Source organism: Malassezia restricta, chromosome V, assembly GCF_003290485.1.
Source record: "Malassezia restricta chromosome V, complete sequence".
Taxonomy (NCBI): Eukaryota; Fungi; Basidiomycota; class Malasseziomycetes; order Malasseziales; family Malasseziaceae; genus Malassezia; species Malassezia restricta.
Window position 1 is genome coordinate 678,378 of NC_040197.1, and position 17,221 is coordinate 695,598.

Sequence of the window (17,221 nt, forward strand, 5' to 3'; positions counted from 1 at the left end):
TACACTAGTCGAGAATAGAAGCGATATGCGATGCATCAAGATCGTGCTGCTGCAAGATGCGCTCGGCGACCAGGCGTGCACTGGTAACACAGCCCTCAAGCAGCGGCACGCCATAGCTCCAGCTGCCTGTGAACCATACGCCACCGCCGCCACCATCGGGTGAGCCTTGCAGCGGCCCTAGCGTTCGCCGTTTGCCGCGCCTCTGGAAGAAGTGCTCTCGGGCCTGCCGACCCTCGGGGGTGAGGACAAAGCGGTCAAACGTACTCTGGCGGATCGTCTTGTCGGCGGCTGGGAAGAGTTGAGGGAGGGGATTCGTCGTTTGCATCACAACCTGGGCAGGCGAGCGATGAATGACATGCGTCGCCATCGTATATGCATCGTGTGCCCCCTTGCATGCGGGCGTCACAAAGTTGAGATCGCGCCAGTCTGCTTCATCAGGTGGCAAAATGCCCGTGTCGGTATGACATACGACGGTACTCTTTTTGTAGTGTAACGCACGTAGCTGTGCAAGTTGCTGTGCACAAAAAATAGCGCGACTCGATGGCTGCGTGTGGTCATGATACCACTGCAGCATAATCGCTGTCTGCGTCGCCTGCGACCCAAATATCAAGTGATCGTATACGGCTTCGGCCTGGGAACCATCGCTCGCCTTGTACCGCAAACCGATGCGATGCGTATCCACAGGAAACACATCAGTAATGGTGGCGCCAACACGCACACGATCAGCTGGCAAATGGTCCGTCAGTGCGTGAACGACCTGCGATACACCGCCACGAACACGGTAGTGGCGGTACAAGAAGGTATGAGCCACGTATTCCAGCACTTCTCGGGTCGGCATGGCGCGCACAGCTGCCATGTCAGCTGTCATTATAGAGGAAAACATCGGGTACAAGAGTTCGTCGACGAATGACTGTGCCATCCATATCGAGTCACACCATTCGCCAAAGGTGCGTCGGTGAGGGGTATAGCCACAGACCGTGTAAAGCCATGCGAGAATTACCATAACAAGATAAGACCAGACCGTCGAGACCCAGAAAAGCGGACGAGCCATAGAACCACGACGTATGCATCTTGGGCCCTTGTTTCGCCTCCCTCTGTACAAAAAGTCAGGCACCGGGCCGCCATGCGCATCGTTGGTCTTGTGAGCGAATGAAAACGAGAACGATTGAGGATCGAATCCTATACGCAAATGCTTGTAAAGAGCCACAAGATTCGGATAGTAGGCGGCTGAAAAAGCCCGCATCGGCACATCGATGCGCTGGTGTTCTCCTTCATGCTCGACCGTTACACTCTCTGCATCCATGCCCAGTGCTGCATGTCGCTCGTACAGCGTGACGTCCACACCACGCGTGTTTCGTGTCAAAAAATATGCGGTAGCTAGGCCGGCGAGGCCCGAACCGACCACCGCGACGCGGATCGGCGTCGCTTCCTTCGTCGTCATGCCACGATGCAAAGTAACGTGTTTCAGCCCCAGATGCGACGCGTCAGCCTCCACCAACAAGGCGCTGGGGCCCACCGAGGTCGACGGTCACGGCACGCATCCCCCTGTACTACTAACCGAGTCTATGGATGCGCATGGTATGAAAGTATTATAAGGACGTCTGAGCCGACTCGCTGCATGTATCCTTAGTATCACATAAGACGAAAGGGGAATGCAAGGACATGATTTGAATCGTGCACGGACATGTGGACCCTTTCGGTAGTCAAGCTGCAGGTCACGACCGGTGCGGTTATCATGCCCATATAAAAAAGCAGCAGCACCTCATCGCTGCTGAAATACGAATGCCGCTAAGCCAACATCGCATCACCACATCCCTCGTGACGAGTGAGAGCGAATACCCCATCGAGCCGCTCTTGGACGCACACGGCCGGCCACTCCGCGTGCGTGACAGGGCCTATTTTGACTTGGTCGTCATCGGCTCAGGGCCTGCCGCATTGACATTCGTGACGCGGTGGCTCGAAGAACGTCCAGCAGCACTGTATCTGGAGGATGAGCGCCAACATCTGCACTGGCTCAAGCGCCAGACACATGCTGCACCCGTGCTTGAGACACGCAAACCCACCAAGAGCAGTGATCGCATCATCAAGACCAACCAGAAGAACGAGTGGCACATGCGCAAGTCTTCCCTGCGTGTACTCATTGTCGATAAGCTGGGCGATGGATGGCTTGGCCAGTGGCATCGGAACTTTGGATCGTACGAAATTCCCTTTCTCCGGTCGCCCATGTTCTTCCATCCTGATCCTTCAGACCTCGATGGCCTTTTAGAATATGCTGTGCAGACAGAGCGTGCAAGTACCGGACCTTACACATACGTGTGTGACATGCTCACAGGGCGGCAGTCGCAGTCTAAGAGCCGGAGCAGGTCGGCTAAGAAGGGCGCACTCCAACGTCCTGACCTCCTGGAGGTGCCGGGCGTCGTGGGTCGAGAGGTAAGCAAGCACAAGTGGAAGCAGTCCAAGCATCGTCGTCAGGCACAAATGTTCAGTGCGCTGGGTCCTGTTGTGAATGAGCGCGATCGTCGCGATTACCAAAATCCCTCAACGCCTCTGTTCCGTGACTTTACGAATCACCTCGTCGATCGGTACCATCTGCATCCACAAAAGGGCAAAGACGGCAAAGTACGCCCTCTTTCGGAATGGCTAGCAAGTGATGACGAGCACCAAATGCCTGCCATGCTCCTCCGTGCCGAAGTGATCGACATGGACTACGGGCGCCTGGAAAAAGAACGTGCGGATGGCTCACTGGACGAAGAAGAGGGCTTTTCGCTCCATATGGCCGATGGCTCCTGCATCGGAGCCAAATATGTTGTATCAGCGATCGGGTATGGCGGGCGGCCGTGCGTGCCGACGTGGTTGGCGACCGCATCTAAGAAGAGCCAAACGACCAAGCGTGACTTTGTGGACCGTGTAACGGAGGCAGACAGTGATAACGCGTCGGTCGCTTCTTCGAGCACTGAGCCATCTACGGCTGAGTCTGAAAGCGAAGAAAGCGACAAATATGAGCACCCGCCGCCAAATAGCATGGGCGATGGATGGGCTCATTCCTCAGCGATCGCAGCGCCTTCGTACTCTGTTCCGCCGCCGCACATCGCTGCCCGCATCGCCAGCGGCCGACCGACGACAGCGATCATCATTGGCGGCGGTCTCACGTCTGCACAGCTCACCGATCAGTGTGTGCGTCGCGGCTTTTCGCGTGTGATTCTCGTCATGCGCGGATTCTTCAAGGTCAAGCCATTCGACTTTAGTGTCGACTGGGTCGGCAAGTATGCAAATGCCCAGAAAATGCAGTTTTGGCAGAGCGATGATGCGAAAGACCGCATGAACATGATCAATGAGGGTCGTGACGGCGGCAGCATCAATCCTGTGTACGCCAAAGTGCTTCTGCAGCACGCTCAAGACGGGCGCGTCGAGCTTCGCACACATACTGAAATCGAGGATGCCGAATGGGACGCCCAAACACAAAAGTGGTCGCTCATGCTGCACCGCAAGGACCATGCGCGGGCCGACTCGCAGTATATGAACAATGCACAGCAACCCGGGACATCCGTGCCTGTCATCGCGGACTACATCGTTTCATCCACAGGCTCCGATGTCAGCTTTAGAAAGCTGCCATTCATGCACACACTAGCGGAAAAGATGCAAATCCCAGAAGTGAGCGGCGTGCCCATTGTCAATGAGGATCTGCAGTACGGCTCGATACCTCTCTACTGCATTGGCGCTTATTCGGCTGTGCAAATCGGGCCCACAGCCTTCAACCTAGGTGGCATCCGAGAAGGTGCCGATCGCGTCGCTGCCCATATTCGTGATAAGACCGAGGAACATGACGAAGCGACGCTCGGGACCAAAGCTGATTCGGATGAGCCATCATTGGGACACTTTGCGCACTTTTTGTACCACCACTTGCAATTGGACGCGGCGGATTAGCTATGTAGGTGTGTATGCCGCATTTTTGGAGGTAGAAGTTGGAACGTGCGCCTGTCCTCTCTGCCACGATGAGGCTCGGGCTCTTTGTGGGGTGTGTGTTCCTAGGGCTCGCAACGCTGTGCTCAGCATCAAGTGTTGTGGCGCCCAAGGTGCTTGTGATTACAATGTTTGAGCCAGAGCGTGAGGCATGGCTCAGCAAGATGCCACTTACGAGGAACATTACCGTCGGTGGTCTGAGCCCCCTGTACCCCCATGTCTCGTGTGATCACGACGCAGAAGTGTGCCTCATCACAACGGGTGAGGGTGAAATCAATGCTGCATCCACTGTCTCGGCGCTCATGTCCTCGATCCGTTTTGATTTGCGCTCGACGTACATACTCGTGAATGGCATTGCCGGCGTGAATCCAGACGTGGCTACCATGGGCAGTGTTGGCTTTGCACGCTTTGCCGTGCAAGTGGGTCTGCAGTACAGCATTGACGCAAGAGAGGCACCCAAGGACTGGAACTACACATTTTGGAACTATGGCACGTCTAAGCCGGGTCAGTACCCGCAAGTGCTCTACGGTACCGAGGTGTTTGAGATCAATACGCACTTACGAGACAGGGTCTTCGAGCTTGTTAAGCATCTTCGACTTAAGGACAATGCGTCTGTAAAGAAGCAACGCGCTACATACCCGCAAGTCAAGGCGAAGGCGCCGCCCGTCGTGTTCCAGGGCGACATTACGACCAGCGACATGTACTTTACGGGAAAAACTTTGTACGTATGAGCCACTAACCATAGCGGACATATGGCCAGCAACCTTACGTCGGTCCTAACGAACGGCACTGGTACGTATGCACTGACCGCGCAGGAAGACAATGCCGTGCTGGAGGTGCTCGTGCGTGCACACAAGGCCAAGTCAGCAGACTATGGCCGTGTCATTCTATTTCGTGCCGCGAGCAACTTTGATCGCGCCCCACCTCACCAGGACGACCTGACGCATTTCTTGCATGTCAGCACGCAAACTGAGCTGATCAAGCCTGCGTTAGCCAACCTGTTTGTGGTAGGTGAGCCGATCGTAAAGGCTATCACGGGAAATTGGACGCAGTGGAAAGACGGCGTCCAACACCCATGTAGCCCGTCGTACGGCGACGTTTTCGGTACCATCCTATAGAGCTGGTCCAGCCTCCTGTGTGGAGGTGTACCATGGCACTACGACCCTCTCTGCTGGCTCGCAGCGCACGACCATTGCGTTGGGTACACACCATGTTGGCACATTTCGATCCACGTACATCGCGCATTGTGCAATCACGACCGCTGGCGAACGATCAGGCCAAGTGGATTGGACTTCGCGCGATCGAGTGGGTAGACCCGAGTGGGAAAACGCGCTGGTGGGAATCGGCAGATCGGACTACTCGTCGAGGGCCTGTTGATGGTACGTGATGCGCACTGACGACAGCCGTGGCAATTATAGCGATAATACAGCGTCCTTCAAAGGAGCCCCACATCCTTTTGGTCAGCCAGTTCCGTCCGCCCGTGGGTGCATGCGTGGTGGAATTGCCAGCCGGCCTCATCGATGCCGGGGAGTCGGACCAAAGTGGCGCGCAGCGCGCTGCCCTTCGTGAACTTGCTGAGGAGACAGGCTATGGAGCACAAAGTGGGCAAGTATCCGTGCGACAAACAAGTGCTGTCATGTACAATGATCCGGGCATGTCCGGCGCGAATATGAAGCTGTGCACGATCGATATTGCGCTGTCCGATGACGCGCCGGAACCGCTCGCACACCCAGATGAGGGCGAGTACATAGAAAAGCACCTCGTGCCACTTACATCGCTCGCCGCCAACTTGAATGGTACGTTGTCTATCTAACGCCAGACTTTGCCGCACAGGGCTACGCTATCGACGCGCGTCTCATGCACCTGGCTACGGGCCTGGCACTGGGCCTGGCCAAGCCCTGGTAGCTGCGCAGAAATATTTGCAAATGTAGACTCGTGTATGACAAATGCCAGAACCACGCCATTCAACGCCTCTCCCCCTAACAGCCAACAAGCATGGCCTCCTTGCTGGCGAGTTTCGAAGCCATGCCGATGTGGCAGCTGGTGCTCGTGCTGACAGTGGGCACAATCGTGCTGTCTATTGTGCTGAACGTGCTGTACCAGGTGTGCGTACCGCAAAACAAGTCGCTGCCCCCGCGAGTGTTCCACTGGGTGCCGGTGGTGGGCTCGGCGGTGTCGTATGGTATGAACCCATACCGCTTCTTCTTTGAGTGCCGCGAGAAGTACGGTGACGTGTTTACTTTCACACTGTTTGGCCGCAACATGACTGTGGCCCTCGGTCCCAAGGGCTCGAACCTCGTGTTCAACGGCCGCCTGTCGCAAGTGTCGGCGGAAGATGCGTACACGTCGCTCACGACGCCCGTGTTCGGCAAAGGCGTGGTCTACGACGTGCCGAATGCTGTGCTCATGGAGCAGAAGCGCTTTGTCAAGTCGGGCCTGTCGGTGGAAAACTTCCGTGTGTACGTGACGCAGATCACCGACGAGGTCAAGGACTTTGTGCAGCATGACGCGGCCTTTGCACCCCTGCAGAAGGGTGCCAAGTCCGTCACGGTTGACATCTTCGATGTATTCAGCGAAATTACGATTTTGACAGCAAGCCGGACACTGCAAGGCAAGGAAGTGCGTGAGAATCTCGACAAGTCCTTTGCCAAGCTGTACCACGACCTCGATGCTGGCTTTACGCCGATCAACTTTGTGCTGCCCAATCTGCCACTACCGAACAACTTCCGTCGCGACCGTGCGCAGCGCATGATGAGTGATTTCTACATGGGCATCATCAAAAAACGTCGCGAAGGCAAGACGGACGGCACAGGCCACGACATGATCAGTGCTCTCATGGAACAGTCGTACAAGGGCGGCCGCGACATCAACGATCGCGAGATCGCGCATATGATGATTGCGCTGCTCATGGCTGGTCAGCACACGTCGAGTGCGACCGGTAGCTGGGCCATGTTGCGTCTCGCGAGTCGCCCGGAAATCATCGAGGAGCTGTACGAGGAGCAGGTGCGTGTGTACAGCGATGGCGCTGGTGGCTTTGCGCCGCTTGACTATGACACGCAGAAGTCGTCGGTGCCGGTGCTCGATGCCGTGATCCGTGAGACACTGCGTATGCACCCGCCGATCCACAGTCTGATGCGCCGCGTCAAGTCGGATATGGTCGTGCCTCCGACGCTCGCGGCGCCCAAAACAGGCAAGGGCCAGAGCACGGACACATACGTTATCCCCAAGGGTCACTATCTGGTGGCTGCGCCGGGTGTGTCGCAGATTGACCCGCACGTGTGGTGTGACGCCGACAAGTTCGACCCGCATCGCTGGCTGGGTGACAAGACGCTAATGGACCAGACGGACGATGCCCAGGAGGACTTTGGCTGGGGTCTCGTGAGCACCGGCGCCAACAGCGCGTACCTGCCATTTGGCGCTGGCCGCCACCGCTGCATTGGTGAGCAGTTTGCCTATCTGCAGCTCGGCACCATCATTTCCAACTTTGTGCGCATGTTCCACTGGCGCCTGGAAGACAAATTGCCCGCACCCGACTACACATCCATGGTCGTGCTGCCGACGCAGCCCGCCAACATTGTGTTTACGTCCCGTACGTAGACTATGTACCTAGCCTCGCCGCTCGGCCACACGCACCAGATCAGCCACGACGCCCATGGCCGTCACATCCGCACCGGCACCAGCGCCCTGCACCAGCAGCGGGCGTGGGTACCGCTCGGTTGTGAAGGAAAGAATGTTGTCCGAGCCGCCCAGCGACGTCGCAAAGGGATGGTCAGCGGGGTACGCCTCAAGGCCGGCCTTGATGATCTTCTTCTCCACATCAATCAGGCCAACGTAGCGAAGCACGCAGTGCTTTGCCTGTGCTTGCGCCCGCATCTCGTCGAATTCGGCGTCGAATTCAGGCAGACGCTGCACGTACACGTCCGCATTGGACTCGTTCGCGAGGCCTGCAGGCGTGAGCGACTGTGTGTCGACAGACTCATAGCCTTTGGGGAGTGCATACGCTAGGTTCGGGATAAGGCGCGAGAGAATCGTGAGCTTGCGAGCCACGTCGGAGCCTGAGAGATCGTCGCCGGGGTGCGGCTCCGTGTACCCATTCTGGCGCGCGACGCTCACAATTTCGGAAAACTTGGTAGTGCTACCGCTAGCCGGGCTGAATTCATTGAAAATGTAGCTCATAGTCCCACTGAGCACGCCCTCAATCTTGTGGATGCGGTCGCCCGTAGCTACGAGGTCCTTGAGCGTGCTTATGACCGGCAGACCCGCACCGACTGTGCTTTCCTGGTACACGAGGGGGCGTGCGTCGTTCTCCTTCGCCTCTTCCATCGCAGAGAACAAGTCAACGGAGCCGGAAAAGGCCTTCTTGTTCGGCGTCACCACACTGAAGCCGGCACGGAGGAACGAGGGGTAGAAGCCAGCCACCGTGTCGTTCGACGTGTTGTCTACGACGGCAATGTGACGACGATTCTTTGCCTGAATCGCTTGGAGCTCAGATACCAGCTGCTCGAGCGAAAGAGCGGGCGAGCTGCTCGTCTCGAGCTGCGCCTGCCAGTGGTCCAACGCCAAGTGCTGACCTGGCGCGGCGAGGAGCGTCTTGCGGCTGTTTTGCAGCGCCACAACCTTGAGCACAGAGAGAGAAGGCACCGTTGCGAGCTGCTTAAGCACAGCTGAGCCAACGAGACCTACTCCGATTACGGCAACGTCTATCGCACTTGACATGGACGTGGAAACCAAGGCAACAGTCTAGCCAGCTGGCTCGTCAGCCCCCGACACGCCGCTGGACGTGCGCCCAGTCACGTGAATCTCCACCTTGTGCCGCGCTCGCGGTGGCGGCCACGGCTTGTGGCAAGGAGCGCCATGTCAGGGGCACAGCCGCCGCCTTACCAAGAGTTACAGCCGCCATCGTGGACGAGTTCTCTCCCAAGGCCTGAACCGAGTCAAGAGAGGTATGAAGATTGGCTTGCGTACACCTCGCTGCGACCCTCATTTCTGCTGGCCCACGGCGTGGCTACGATCGTTGGCATCGTATTAGCGGCGGTCCAATGGTACATTGTGGGCTATGAGAGAGAAGGCCCAGAGGCTCTTGCGATTGCGTCTGCGACTCTTTTTACTGTATTTTTTGTGTTTGAGGCATGCGGATTCGTTGCAGGATGCATGTCCCACACGAAGCTTATTTGGGGCTTTGCGCGTTTCTCGATCCTCAGTTATGTCCTGGTCGTCGTGGCCGAAGTCATTGCTCTTGTGAATACATACGCCAACAAAGACAAGATCAAGCGGCACTGTGTCGAAGACCAAACGCAGAACTGGAATTCTTCGTCCAACATCTATGAGCATGAGGCGCCGCCGCAGGATTACTGCGACAGCCGTTGGGGCACTACGGCTGCCTGGGACGTGGTGTGGCTGATTTTGCTCGTGATTTTTGGTGCCTTTTTTTATGCATTTACGATGCGCTTCCAACTCCGATTACAGCAGGACACGCGCCCACATCGCGCCCATGAGCCTGTCGAGCGACAAGATGGCTATCCGATGCAGCGCTTTTCGACCATGCATTCGGACGATATGGATGCGCACGACGACGCGTTCGGTGATATCAAGTCTGAGATCGGCTCGTTGGCGTATAGCGAGCCCGATACCCTTGCGCGGCCGGCGCAGGCAGCTGGCCAGCCCTTGTCGCCGCGCATCGTGTAGTGTATATACCCCTTTATTCGAATTCTATGCAGCATTGTCCCGCGAAGACAAGCCCTGGGTTCGTACGTCGTAGCCGTAGCCGCCAGCGGGCGTGCCTGGCACTTGCTCAGGCACACCGTCGTAGTGCAGCTGCATGACATCGTAGTTGGCAATAAACGTCCATCCATTCGGGCCCATGTGGTACAAGTTGATCGTATTGCCTGAGTATGCATCGCGGTGCGTAGCCGCGTAAATGCTGCGGCGACCGAGATCGAGGGCCTGCTCGTCCGTCAGGTCCCAATGGTAGCCCTGATCGAGCACACCGTAGGCAAATGTTGAGCCAGAGCCGACGGAGAACATGTCGCCTTTCATGCGCGCGCCGTCTGAATCGACGTAGAAAATCGCGGGGCCCGTCTTGTCCCAGCCACAGATCATCGTGCCCATGCTAAGACCCATGCCCTTGTACGAATACACCAGATTGCTCAAAATTTTAGACGCCGCAGCCACAGAGATGCGCTCCTTGTTCCGCAGCTCGTGCAGGCGGCACTGAATGCCAAGGTATGTTTCCCAGTACTGGCAGTCGGCGGCGCCACCGGCCATGGTGCCGAGAAGATAGGGGTTGATTTCAATCACCTTTTTGACAGAGCCAGAGGCAATGTACGAGCCTGCCGATGCACGCGAATCGACAGCTACCACCACACCACCGCGGTAGCGGAATGCCAGTGTCGTCGTACCGTGCTGCAGCTTGATTCGCGCGTCAGTATGCGTCGAATCGACATCTGTGTACTGCGCGAGAAAGCGCGATGGATCTGATGCAGGCAGCGCAAACTCGTGCTCATCGTCTCGCTTCAGCGTAGGCACATCGCTAAACTTGGCCAGCACAGACTGCATGGTACCAAGAGCCTGGAAGGCCACGCCAGCGCGATCGGTTGACCTCTATATTACATAATATATTATACACGCGCCGCTGCAAACCGCACCAGGGGCGGCTGGGTGAAGGCTGCGTAGACAGCGTCAGGTGCCTCGGTGCGGGTATGGATAAAGCCGTGCAAGTGCATTGAGGTGGCCTGCTCATAGATATGCAGGTCCGTATCGGTGGTGTGATCCGTGAGCCGGAAGGGCAAGGCATCGAACTGCGTGCAGTACGCGAGGTACTCACGTGCTTCCTGCCGAGAGAGGCTGGGATGCATCGTGCGGTGCACGACCGCCTCGAGGGGATGCGGCGCGACTGGCTCCGGTGCGTGAGCAGGTGCGTGTGTAGATGCCGCATCATGCGTGGATGGTGTGTCCTGCGACTTGTCGCGAGAGTCGAAAGGCGCCACGGACGGCTTGATCCATTGACGCATGCCGCCGAGAATCGAGCGGTGCAGGGAGCTTGTCGTCGGTGTGCGCATGTGTTTCGGCACATGCTCGAGCGAAGGCGCCTCTGACTCGTTGAGCATCGGCATCGGATCATCCACGTCAGCGCGGTCCAAGTGCACGGCGGTCATTTTGTAGGCATGCAGGCGCTGCAAGTCAGTAAAGAGCGTGGGTCGATAGTACCCGTCCCAGAAGCACCTTTCTGTATGAACAAAGTGCTGTAAGTAGCGCAGTTTGGCGTTCATGTGTTCTGCCGCATCAGTGTAGGTAGTCAAGCGCATCGTGCGCTCTTCTTGTCCCGCATGCTCATGCAGCATCGCCCGGGACTCGCTGGGCTCCTGTCCCAGAAACAAGTCGATCGAAGCCTGCTTTTCAGCATCGGCGAACGAGTTGGCATAGTATCGCCGAATACCCTCGAGCATATCGCGCGAATGCGACGACCAGTGGTTGATCTTGCGGTACGTGTCTGTCGTATGAGCGAGTGCTGAGCCCCCGTACTGCAGGGCAATGGTGTCGCCTAGGTCGTGGTACATTTCCGTGAGCATATCCACGGCGTCTGAATCGAAGGACAAGTGTGGGTGTTTCAGCAGACCAAGAGCATGCAATTGGTGAGCCAAGGCGACTTTGCCCAGCACAAATTGGGCGGCATTCGTGCGATCGAGGCAGTCGACACAATTGACACGCACGATGCCATGCTGCAGAAGGATCGGGTCGTTGGATGGGTCTGTGATGCGACAGAACGTCTCGGGCAGCGGTCCCGAATGAAAGTACTGCGTAGCTTCAAGCGCCTCTTCGGCCAGCTCTTCCAGAAACTCGATGACGTTTTCGTTCCGGCTCTTGCTGGCCCGGCTCATGTCCCACGGGATGTAGCGGATACGATGGTCTTTGCCATCGTCGTCCGAGGGGAGAAAGCCATTCAGGTGCTCGATGCACTCAGTAAAGGCGCGCAACAGCTTGGACTCGCGCGGCTGGCGCTCTTTGCTCTTGACAAGGTTGAGCACAATGACGGGTGTGCCGTACGCACTGAACAGCTCGCGAAAGTGGCGCATGGCCGCTGTGTAGTAGGGATCGACGACGGAAATTTCAATCGGCGGGCGTGGCGACATGTTGTTCGAGTCCTGCGTCCAGAACACTGGAATCGAGCCGCGCATCATGACGTACGACGCAAAGTGAGGCGATGCACGCAGTGTAGATGCATCAAAGCGGGAGGCCGGCCAGTAGAACGGCGTTGTCACGGGCTTGCTGACAATCTGCTCCGTCTCGACGTCGTTGGCGACGTAGCCATCGACATTGATGCCGCGCTTGTAAAAGCGCGCACCGGCAAAATGCCGCGAGCGCCGCGCTATGAGCGATACATAGATCGCGGTGCCCAGGACATTGAGCTTGGCCTGATCCACAAAGCCATGCACGAGGGGTATAATCCAGTGGCGCCTCGCGTCGTCCGGCGCCGAGTCGCGGCAATCGCCAAAGGCTGGCTCCAGCAGCTGATAGTTCCATAAAAACTTTTCCTTGTACCCCCACGCCTTGGCGACGAAAAGCTGAGCATGAGCGCGAGGACCTGTCATGTTTTCCTGGAGCGTGCGTGTGATGTCGTACGTGTAGCTGAAGTAGAAGTTTTTGCTCAAGTCCACTTGGTTGAACGATCGGAGCAGGCTGGATTCACTCGCATCGCGGGTCTTGTTGCGTCCCAGTGCCGTGTACAGCGCGCTCGAGGAACACAAGGGCACGACTTGCGTCTCATCGCAGTGGTAGATATAGTGACCGCCCACGAGACTCACGACGCTCCTCTTTGAGATGAGCACCATGTAGTAGCCCGCCGTGAAGCGCACAAACCCAACAAGGCCAAAGTAGCGGCCGACTTCTTTGCACGGACCGTCATGGCCTGCACCGTCGTAAATCGCCGCGAGCACATCGTGCAGCTCGTTGGGCGGCGTGTGCTCGGAAGAATACGCCGTGACTCGGAGGGCCCATGCGCTGTCGCTGGACGACTCGGGTAGTTCGGAGGGCGCTTCACTGGGCGCCGAGCTTGGCGGTGGTGGTGGTGGCGGCGGCGGTGTATGTGCCGGTTCAGGAGTGCGACCAAGATCGGAGATAGGACGGACGGTCCGCTCAGGCGCTTCGGCGCGCGGCTCGTCTGTGGCGCCCGTGTACTGCTTCCACTCGGCGGTCAAGCGAAGATGCAGCACGTCCGCATCGTACAGACCGAGGTATTTGCCATTAGCATTCTCAGGCGCACCGGGTATCGAAGTAGCATGCTCGGGCACGAGAGACGAGGCCAGCTCAGTGATTTCCGAGGACAGAGTGCCCGATGTCGGCGGCACCGCTTGTGGAGCATGCTCGTCGTCATCGGCGATGCTGAGCACGACGCTCGAAGAGCTCCGTTCATAATGAGTTGGTGTACCAGGAGGGGAGGCGGCAGGCGTCTCTGCCGCGGTCTCTTTCGGTGGCGACTTGGGCGGCTCGTCCGCTACGGACGTCTTGTCCTGCGCCAGGATCGGCGGCACGCGGAGAATGCGCAGGATGCGATGCCGCGTCTGGTCCGCACTCACATACACGAGGTACATGTAGTCGCGCGACTTGTACAGCGTACATCGCGTCAAGTCGCCCGGCCGCTCCGACCATACGTCCTCGTGGGACATGGGCAAGGCGAAGTGCACGGTCCTTTCTATCACGTGCTACTTAATACACGAACGGAATGAAGCGGTAGGGCACAATGCGGCAGTACTTGTCCCAGTCCTTGCCGTACTTGCGGGCGCAGCGCTCAAAGTCGCGGCTGCAGCGGTGCGTAAGCACGGCGAGGAAGAAGACAGAGTAGTAGTAGGGAATGACGGAGCGAGTTCCGGCGATCGCGCCCCACAAAAACGCCTGCGTCCAGTCAGCGGTGTAGTTGGGCTTGCGGAGGAACTGCCACCAGCCGTCGATCAGCAGTGCATTGCCGTGCTCGGTCTGGAGATACCGTGGGTTCGAGAGTGTGCTCCATGGCCACTGTGGGAAAGACCAGCGTACCTTGAGCGTGCCCTGCAGCTGCATGCGGAAGCGCGACTTTTGCGCCATGGACGAGTCGAACACAAAGTGCGCAAAGAGGAGCAGCGCGTACATAAACACATACGTCGGCGTCGAGAAGCGGTAGTACTCAGGCGGGTGCGCGGCCATGTACACGATGCTATAGCAGTACGTGAACGGCACGCCGGCAAAGTTCCAAAAGATGACCATGAAGCCCCATTTTTCGTGGAACATGTCCCACGTCTGCGGAATGCACTCCTCACCCTTGGCGCATGCATTGAGGTAGAGACCCGTTGCCAGCACCATGAACGCCATATTCGGCGTCACGTAGCCGTACTGTTCGTACTGCTGGCATGCACCACTCACGCTGATCATAAATAGCAGCACCCACGGAATACGCACTTCAGCCCACATCTTGAGATCGATCGGACCGATGCGCGGATTCAGCGCGGCGCCCATGAAAAAGTCGTACATAAAGTTGCCGCTCATGCGGTGCGTCGTGTGCGTAAACACGGCGTGGAAGTACGTGGCGAAGCTCACAGCGAAACCGGCGATCATGCTCACCGTCATGTACTCACCAAAGTGCTCGATGATCTGCGTCAGGCGGTAGACGCCCGAAAAGTGCAGGGCGGCGGCAATGATCAGCGTGCAGTACAAGCAGCCCAGCGCGTTGCACTTGTACATCAGCGTCTTGTAGTTCAGCGAGGGAACAGGCAGGCCCTCTTGCATGTAGCCTGGCACGATCCAAGCAAGGACAAACTCCACGACCATCAAGCCGCCGTAGCCGATAAGGGCCCGCGGCGTCGGAAACGCGTCCTCGTACACATGGCGACCCATGCGCTGGAAGAAGGGGACAATGTCCGCCAAGCTGGTAGGATGCGCAAACTGGCCATCGTAGAACCACAGGCAGATCCACAAGTAGTACATGAGCACGGGAAACAGCGTGATCATCGCCGTGACGCCCCACGGACCACCAAACTCCCAGCTCTGGTGCGTGTCCATGAGCCTGTCACGCTCGCGGCCCTTTTCCGTGATCTTGATACCAGGTGTGGGGACCGCGACGGCACGCTCCTTGACGCCGCCCATAATCTGCGGGTCACGCAGATCAGGATGGGCGTACGTGTGATGGTACGTGTCATCGCTACGTTGCGGTGGCTGCTGTTGTTGTTGCTGCTGCTGTTGTTGTTGTTGCTGCTGCAACCTTTCTTGCTCAGCGGCTTGGGCGGCAGCGCGCCGCGTACGCACGCCTTCCCGAATCGGAGTGGCAGCCATGGCCAAAACAGGTGCCTAGCGGCGCGACTGGCGCTCACGGCGTTTGGGCCCCAGGCCAATAAGGTCACGTGCCATGTTTGTCAGCGTCCGACAAAAGCCACCGTGCTTCCTTCCTCTGTCGACGACCATGATGATGAAGCCTGCTGCTGCCGCCGCGCGTCGCGTCGCGCTAGCGCTCCCGCGCGCCCGTGCGATGCCTGTTCGTATGCTTTCTCAGTCTGTGCGTGTGTGCGAAGAGGCGTCGGCGCCGTCGCCCAAGATTACTGAGATTGTAGACCGCATTGAAAAGCTCACGCTGCTCGAGGCTTCCGAGCTGGTGCAGGAGCTCAAGACGCGTCTGAATATCACTGACATTGCCATGCCTGCGGCGGCGGCTCCAGCGGCTCCAGCAGCTGCCGCGCCCTCTGACGAGGCGCCTGCGGAGGAGAAGCCGAAGGAAAAGACACTCTTTACGATCAAGTTCCTGGGTCTCGGGTCCGACAGCGCCAAGGCCAAGGTCATTAAGGAGGTCAAGGCCATCAACACGAGCATGAACCTGGTTGAGGCCAAGAAGTTCGTCGAGTCGGCGCCACAGACGCTCAAGGAGAACGTGACAAAGGAGGACGCAGAAAAGATCAAGGAGGCCGTGGAGAAGGCCGGCGGCAAGATTGAACTGGCCTAATATACACTACTCGGCATGATGCCGTCTAAAAGAGGTTGCAGTGACCATGCCTGCTCATGACTTTTTTCGACATAGTTTCGCGCTTGGTACGATAGTCTCCATCCTAGGCGCTGTGCCACATCTCGAGCTGCCATCTTGTCGGTGTGACCTCGTGGGTCATACCATGCGCGACACAAGGTCCATACGCGCTGGACCAGAGGGCACAGCTCACAAAGTGCATCGCTGCCACGCGCTGCCAAAAGCGCAGGGGCATTGGACAGAGCGAGGGACAGAAGCTCCATGTGAGCCGTCGCCGAAGCGTAGTCACCGGGCGTATGTGTCGTAGCCAGCCATGCTGAAAGGCGGGGTATATCGAGAGGCGAAGGCCACGAAAGAGATAAAAGCAGGTGGTAGGCCACAAGAGCTCGGACGTCTCCCAAACCGGGAATGGCACGGACGAGCGCGACGCGATCCTCCGCTTCCAACGTCTTGCCCAGGTCGACGATGCACGCGCCCAGCTCATCGAGGTCCATGTGAGAGAGGAGCGGCCGTAACAGAGAAGCTCGTTCATATGGAAACGCTTGCATAGGAGGTGCCGTGCCGAGATGCAGCAGCATCGTCCATGTCTGTGCATCACATGGATCTGGAAGACATTGTAGCATGTGCCAGAGTCGATGAACGCGGCGCTCACGAGGCGGAGCCCAGCCCAGTATTCCTTCGGACGCGCCGTGACCCAGACTCGCGAGAATGACAGGCACATACATCCATACCTGCTCGACATGGGCTAGTCGGTTCCGAGCAGCACGCGCCGCGTACTCGTCGTCAGCGAGTGCTACTTGAATGAGGTCCAACGGTGCGAGGGTATCGATATGTTGCGCCAGCGACGCACCAGTGTGCACATCAGTAGCTGGATTCATCTCGTGGTCCCAATACGTGGACGTTTTGGGCTTGCGTTCCTGGGCATCTCGAGCTAGCAGCTGCCACACACTGTCAGGTGCCTCCGTGTTGGGCAGTTCCACTGCGACATCCACGTCGACGCGTCGTCTCGGACGCTTTTTCTCGCGGCACAGAGCCTCGATGGAAAAACGCGTGTCCGGCTCTTCTCGCACGAGACTCGGTCGAAACGTGTAGGGCGCTGTCCGTGCAGCCGCACGTCGTGGCTGCCGACGGAGCGGAAGATCGGCATCAAGGAGGAGCTCGTCATCCGAGTCATCGTCCCAACTTAGCACAGCTGGTTCCGCATAAGCGCGGCGCATGCCGTCGTCTTGCAGGCCACCGACTTCATCATCGATGGGGTCCGAGGATGGCACAGGTGGAGCCATA

General features: G+C 57.9%; 12 protein-coding genes across 12 annotated transcripts; 6 read left to right on the plus strand and 6 right to left on the minus strand.

Annotated features, from left to right (window-relative positions):
* Window positions 1-4: 4 nt before the first annotated feature.
* MRET_3229 (uncharacterized protein) lies at window positions 5-1,441 on the minus strand (the record flags this gene model as incomplete). Its single annotated transcript, XM_027629856.1, has 1 exon — window positions 5-1,441. The coding sequence occupies one exon, from the start codon at window positions 1,439-1,441 to the stop codon at window positions 5-7; it is 1,437 nt and encodes a 478-aa protein (XP_027485443.1).
* A 341-nt stretch (window positions 1,442-1,782) lies between these two features.
* On the plus strand, window positions 1,783-3,924 carry MRET_3230 (FAD binding domain protein; the record flags this gene model as incomplete). Its single annotated transcript, XM_027629857.1, has 1 exon — window positions 1,783-3,924. One exon carries the CDS (start codon window positions 1,783-1,785, stop codon window positions 3,922-3,924), a length of 2,142 nt encoding a protein of 713 aa, XP_027485374.1.
* Window positions 3,925-3,992: 68 nt separating this feature from the next.
* On the plus strand, window positions 3,993-5,078 carry MRET_3231 (purine nucleoside permease; the record flags this gene model as incomplete). The annotated part of the gene is made up of 2 exons (XM_027629858.1): window positions 3,993-4,681; window positions 4,706-5,078. 2 exons carry the CDS (start codon window positions 3,993-3,995, stop codon window positions 5,076-5,078), a joined length of 1,062 nt encoding a protein of 353 aa, XP_027485373.1.
* Window positions 5,079-5,110: 32 nt separating this feature from the next.
* MRET_3232 (ADP-ribose pyrophosphatase) lies at window positions 5,111-5,865 on the plus strand (the record flags this gene model as incomplete). The annotated part of the gene is made up of 3 exons (XM_027629859.1): window positions 5,111-5,339; window positions 5,364-5,756; window positions 5,780-5,865. The coding sequence occupies 3 exons, from the start codon at window positions 5,111-5,113 to the stop codon at window positions 5,863-5,865; spliced, it is 708 nt and encodes a 235-aa protein (XP_027485372.1).
* Window positions 5,866-5,955: 90 nt separating this feature from the next.
* On the plus strand, window positions 5,956-7,557 carry MRET_3233 (sterol 14-demethylase; the record flags this gene model as incomplete). Its single annotated transcript, XM_027629860.1, has 1 exon — window positions 5,956-7,557. The coding sequence occupies one exon, from the start codon at window positions 5,956-5,958 to the stop codon at window positions 7,555-7,557; it is 1,602 nt and encodes a 533-aa protein (XP_027485371.1).
* Window positions 7,558-7,566: 9 nt separating this feature from the next.
* MRET_3234 (homoserine dehydrogenase) lies at window positions 7,567-8,676 on the minus strand (the record flags this gene model as incomplete). Its single annotated transcript, XM_027629861.1, has 1 exon — window positions 7,567-8,676. One exon carries the CDS (start codon window positions 8,674-8,676, stop codon window positions 7,567-7,569), a length of 1,110 nt encoding a protein of 369 aa, XP_027485370.1.
* A 138-nt stretch (window positions 8,677-8,814) lies between these two features.
* MRET_3235 (uncharacterized protein) lies at window positions 8,815-9,645 on the plus strand (the record flags this gene model as incomplete). The annotated part of the gene is made up of 1 exon (XM_027629862.1): window positions 8,815-9,645. The coding sequence occupies one exon, from the start codon at window positions 8,815-8,817 to the stop codon at window positions 9,643-9,645; it is 831 nt and encodes a 276-aa protein (XP_027485369.1).
* A 24-nt stretch (window positions 9,646-9,669) lies between these two features.
* MRET_3236 (20S proteasome subunit beta 5) lies at window positions 9,670-10,515 on the minus strand (the record flags this gene model as incomplete). Its single annotated transcript, XM_027629863.1, has 1 exon — window positions 9,670-10,515. One exon carries the CDS (start codon window positions 10,513-10,515, stop codon window positions 9,670-9,672), a length of 846 nt encoding a protein of 281 aa, XP_027485368.1.
* A 62-nt stretch (window positions 10,516-10,577) lies between these two features.
* Window positions 10,578-13,622, minus strand: MRET_3237 (polyphosphoinositide phosphatase; the record flags this gene model as incomplete). Its single annotated transcript, XM_027629864.1, has 1 exon — window positions 10,578-13,622. One exon carries the CDS (start codon window positions 13,620-13,622, stop codon window positions 10,578-10,580), a length of 3,045 nt encoding a protein of 1,014 aa, XP_027485367.1.
* A 40-nt stretch (window positions 13,623-13,662) lies between these two features.
* Window positions 13,663-15,258, minus strand: MRET_3238 (delta24(24(1))-sterol reductase; the record flags this gene model as incomplete). The annotated part of the gene is made up of 1 exon (XM_027629865.1): window positions 13,663-15,258. The coding sequence occupies one exon, from the start codon at window positions 15,256-15,258 to the stop codon at window positions 13,663-13,665; it is 1,596 nt and encodes a 531-aa protein (XP_027485568.1).
* Window positions 15,259-15,385: 127 nt separating this feature from the next.
* On the plus strand, window positions 15,386-15,919 carry MRET_3239 (large subunit ribosomal protein L7/L12; the record flags this gene model as incomplete). The annotated part of the gene is made up of 1 exon (XM_027629866.1): window positions 15,386-15,919. The coding sequence occupies one exon, from the start codon at window positions 15,386-15,388 to the stop codon at window positions 15,917-15,919; it is 534 nt and encodes a 177-aa protein (XP_027485376.1).
* Window positions 15,916-17,220, minus strand: MRET_3240 (uncharacterized protein; the record flags this gene model as incomplete). Its single annotated transcript, XM_027629867.1, has 1 exon — window positions 15,916-17,220. The coding sequence occupies one exon, from the start codon at window positions 17,218-17,220 to the stop codon at window positions 15,916-15,918; it is 1,305 nt and encodes a 434-aa protein (XP_027485517.1).
* Between the last annotated feature and the right edge of the window lies 1 nt (window position 17,221).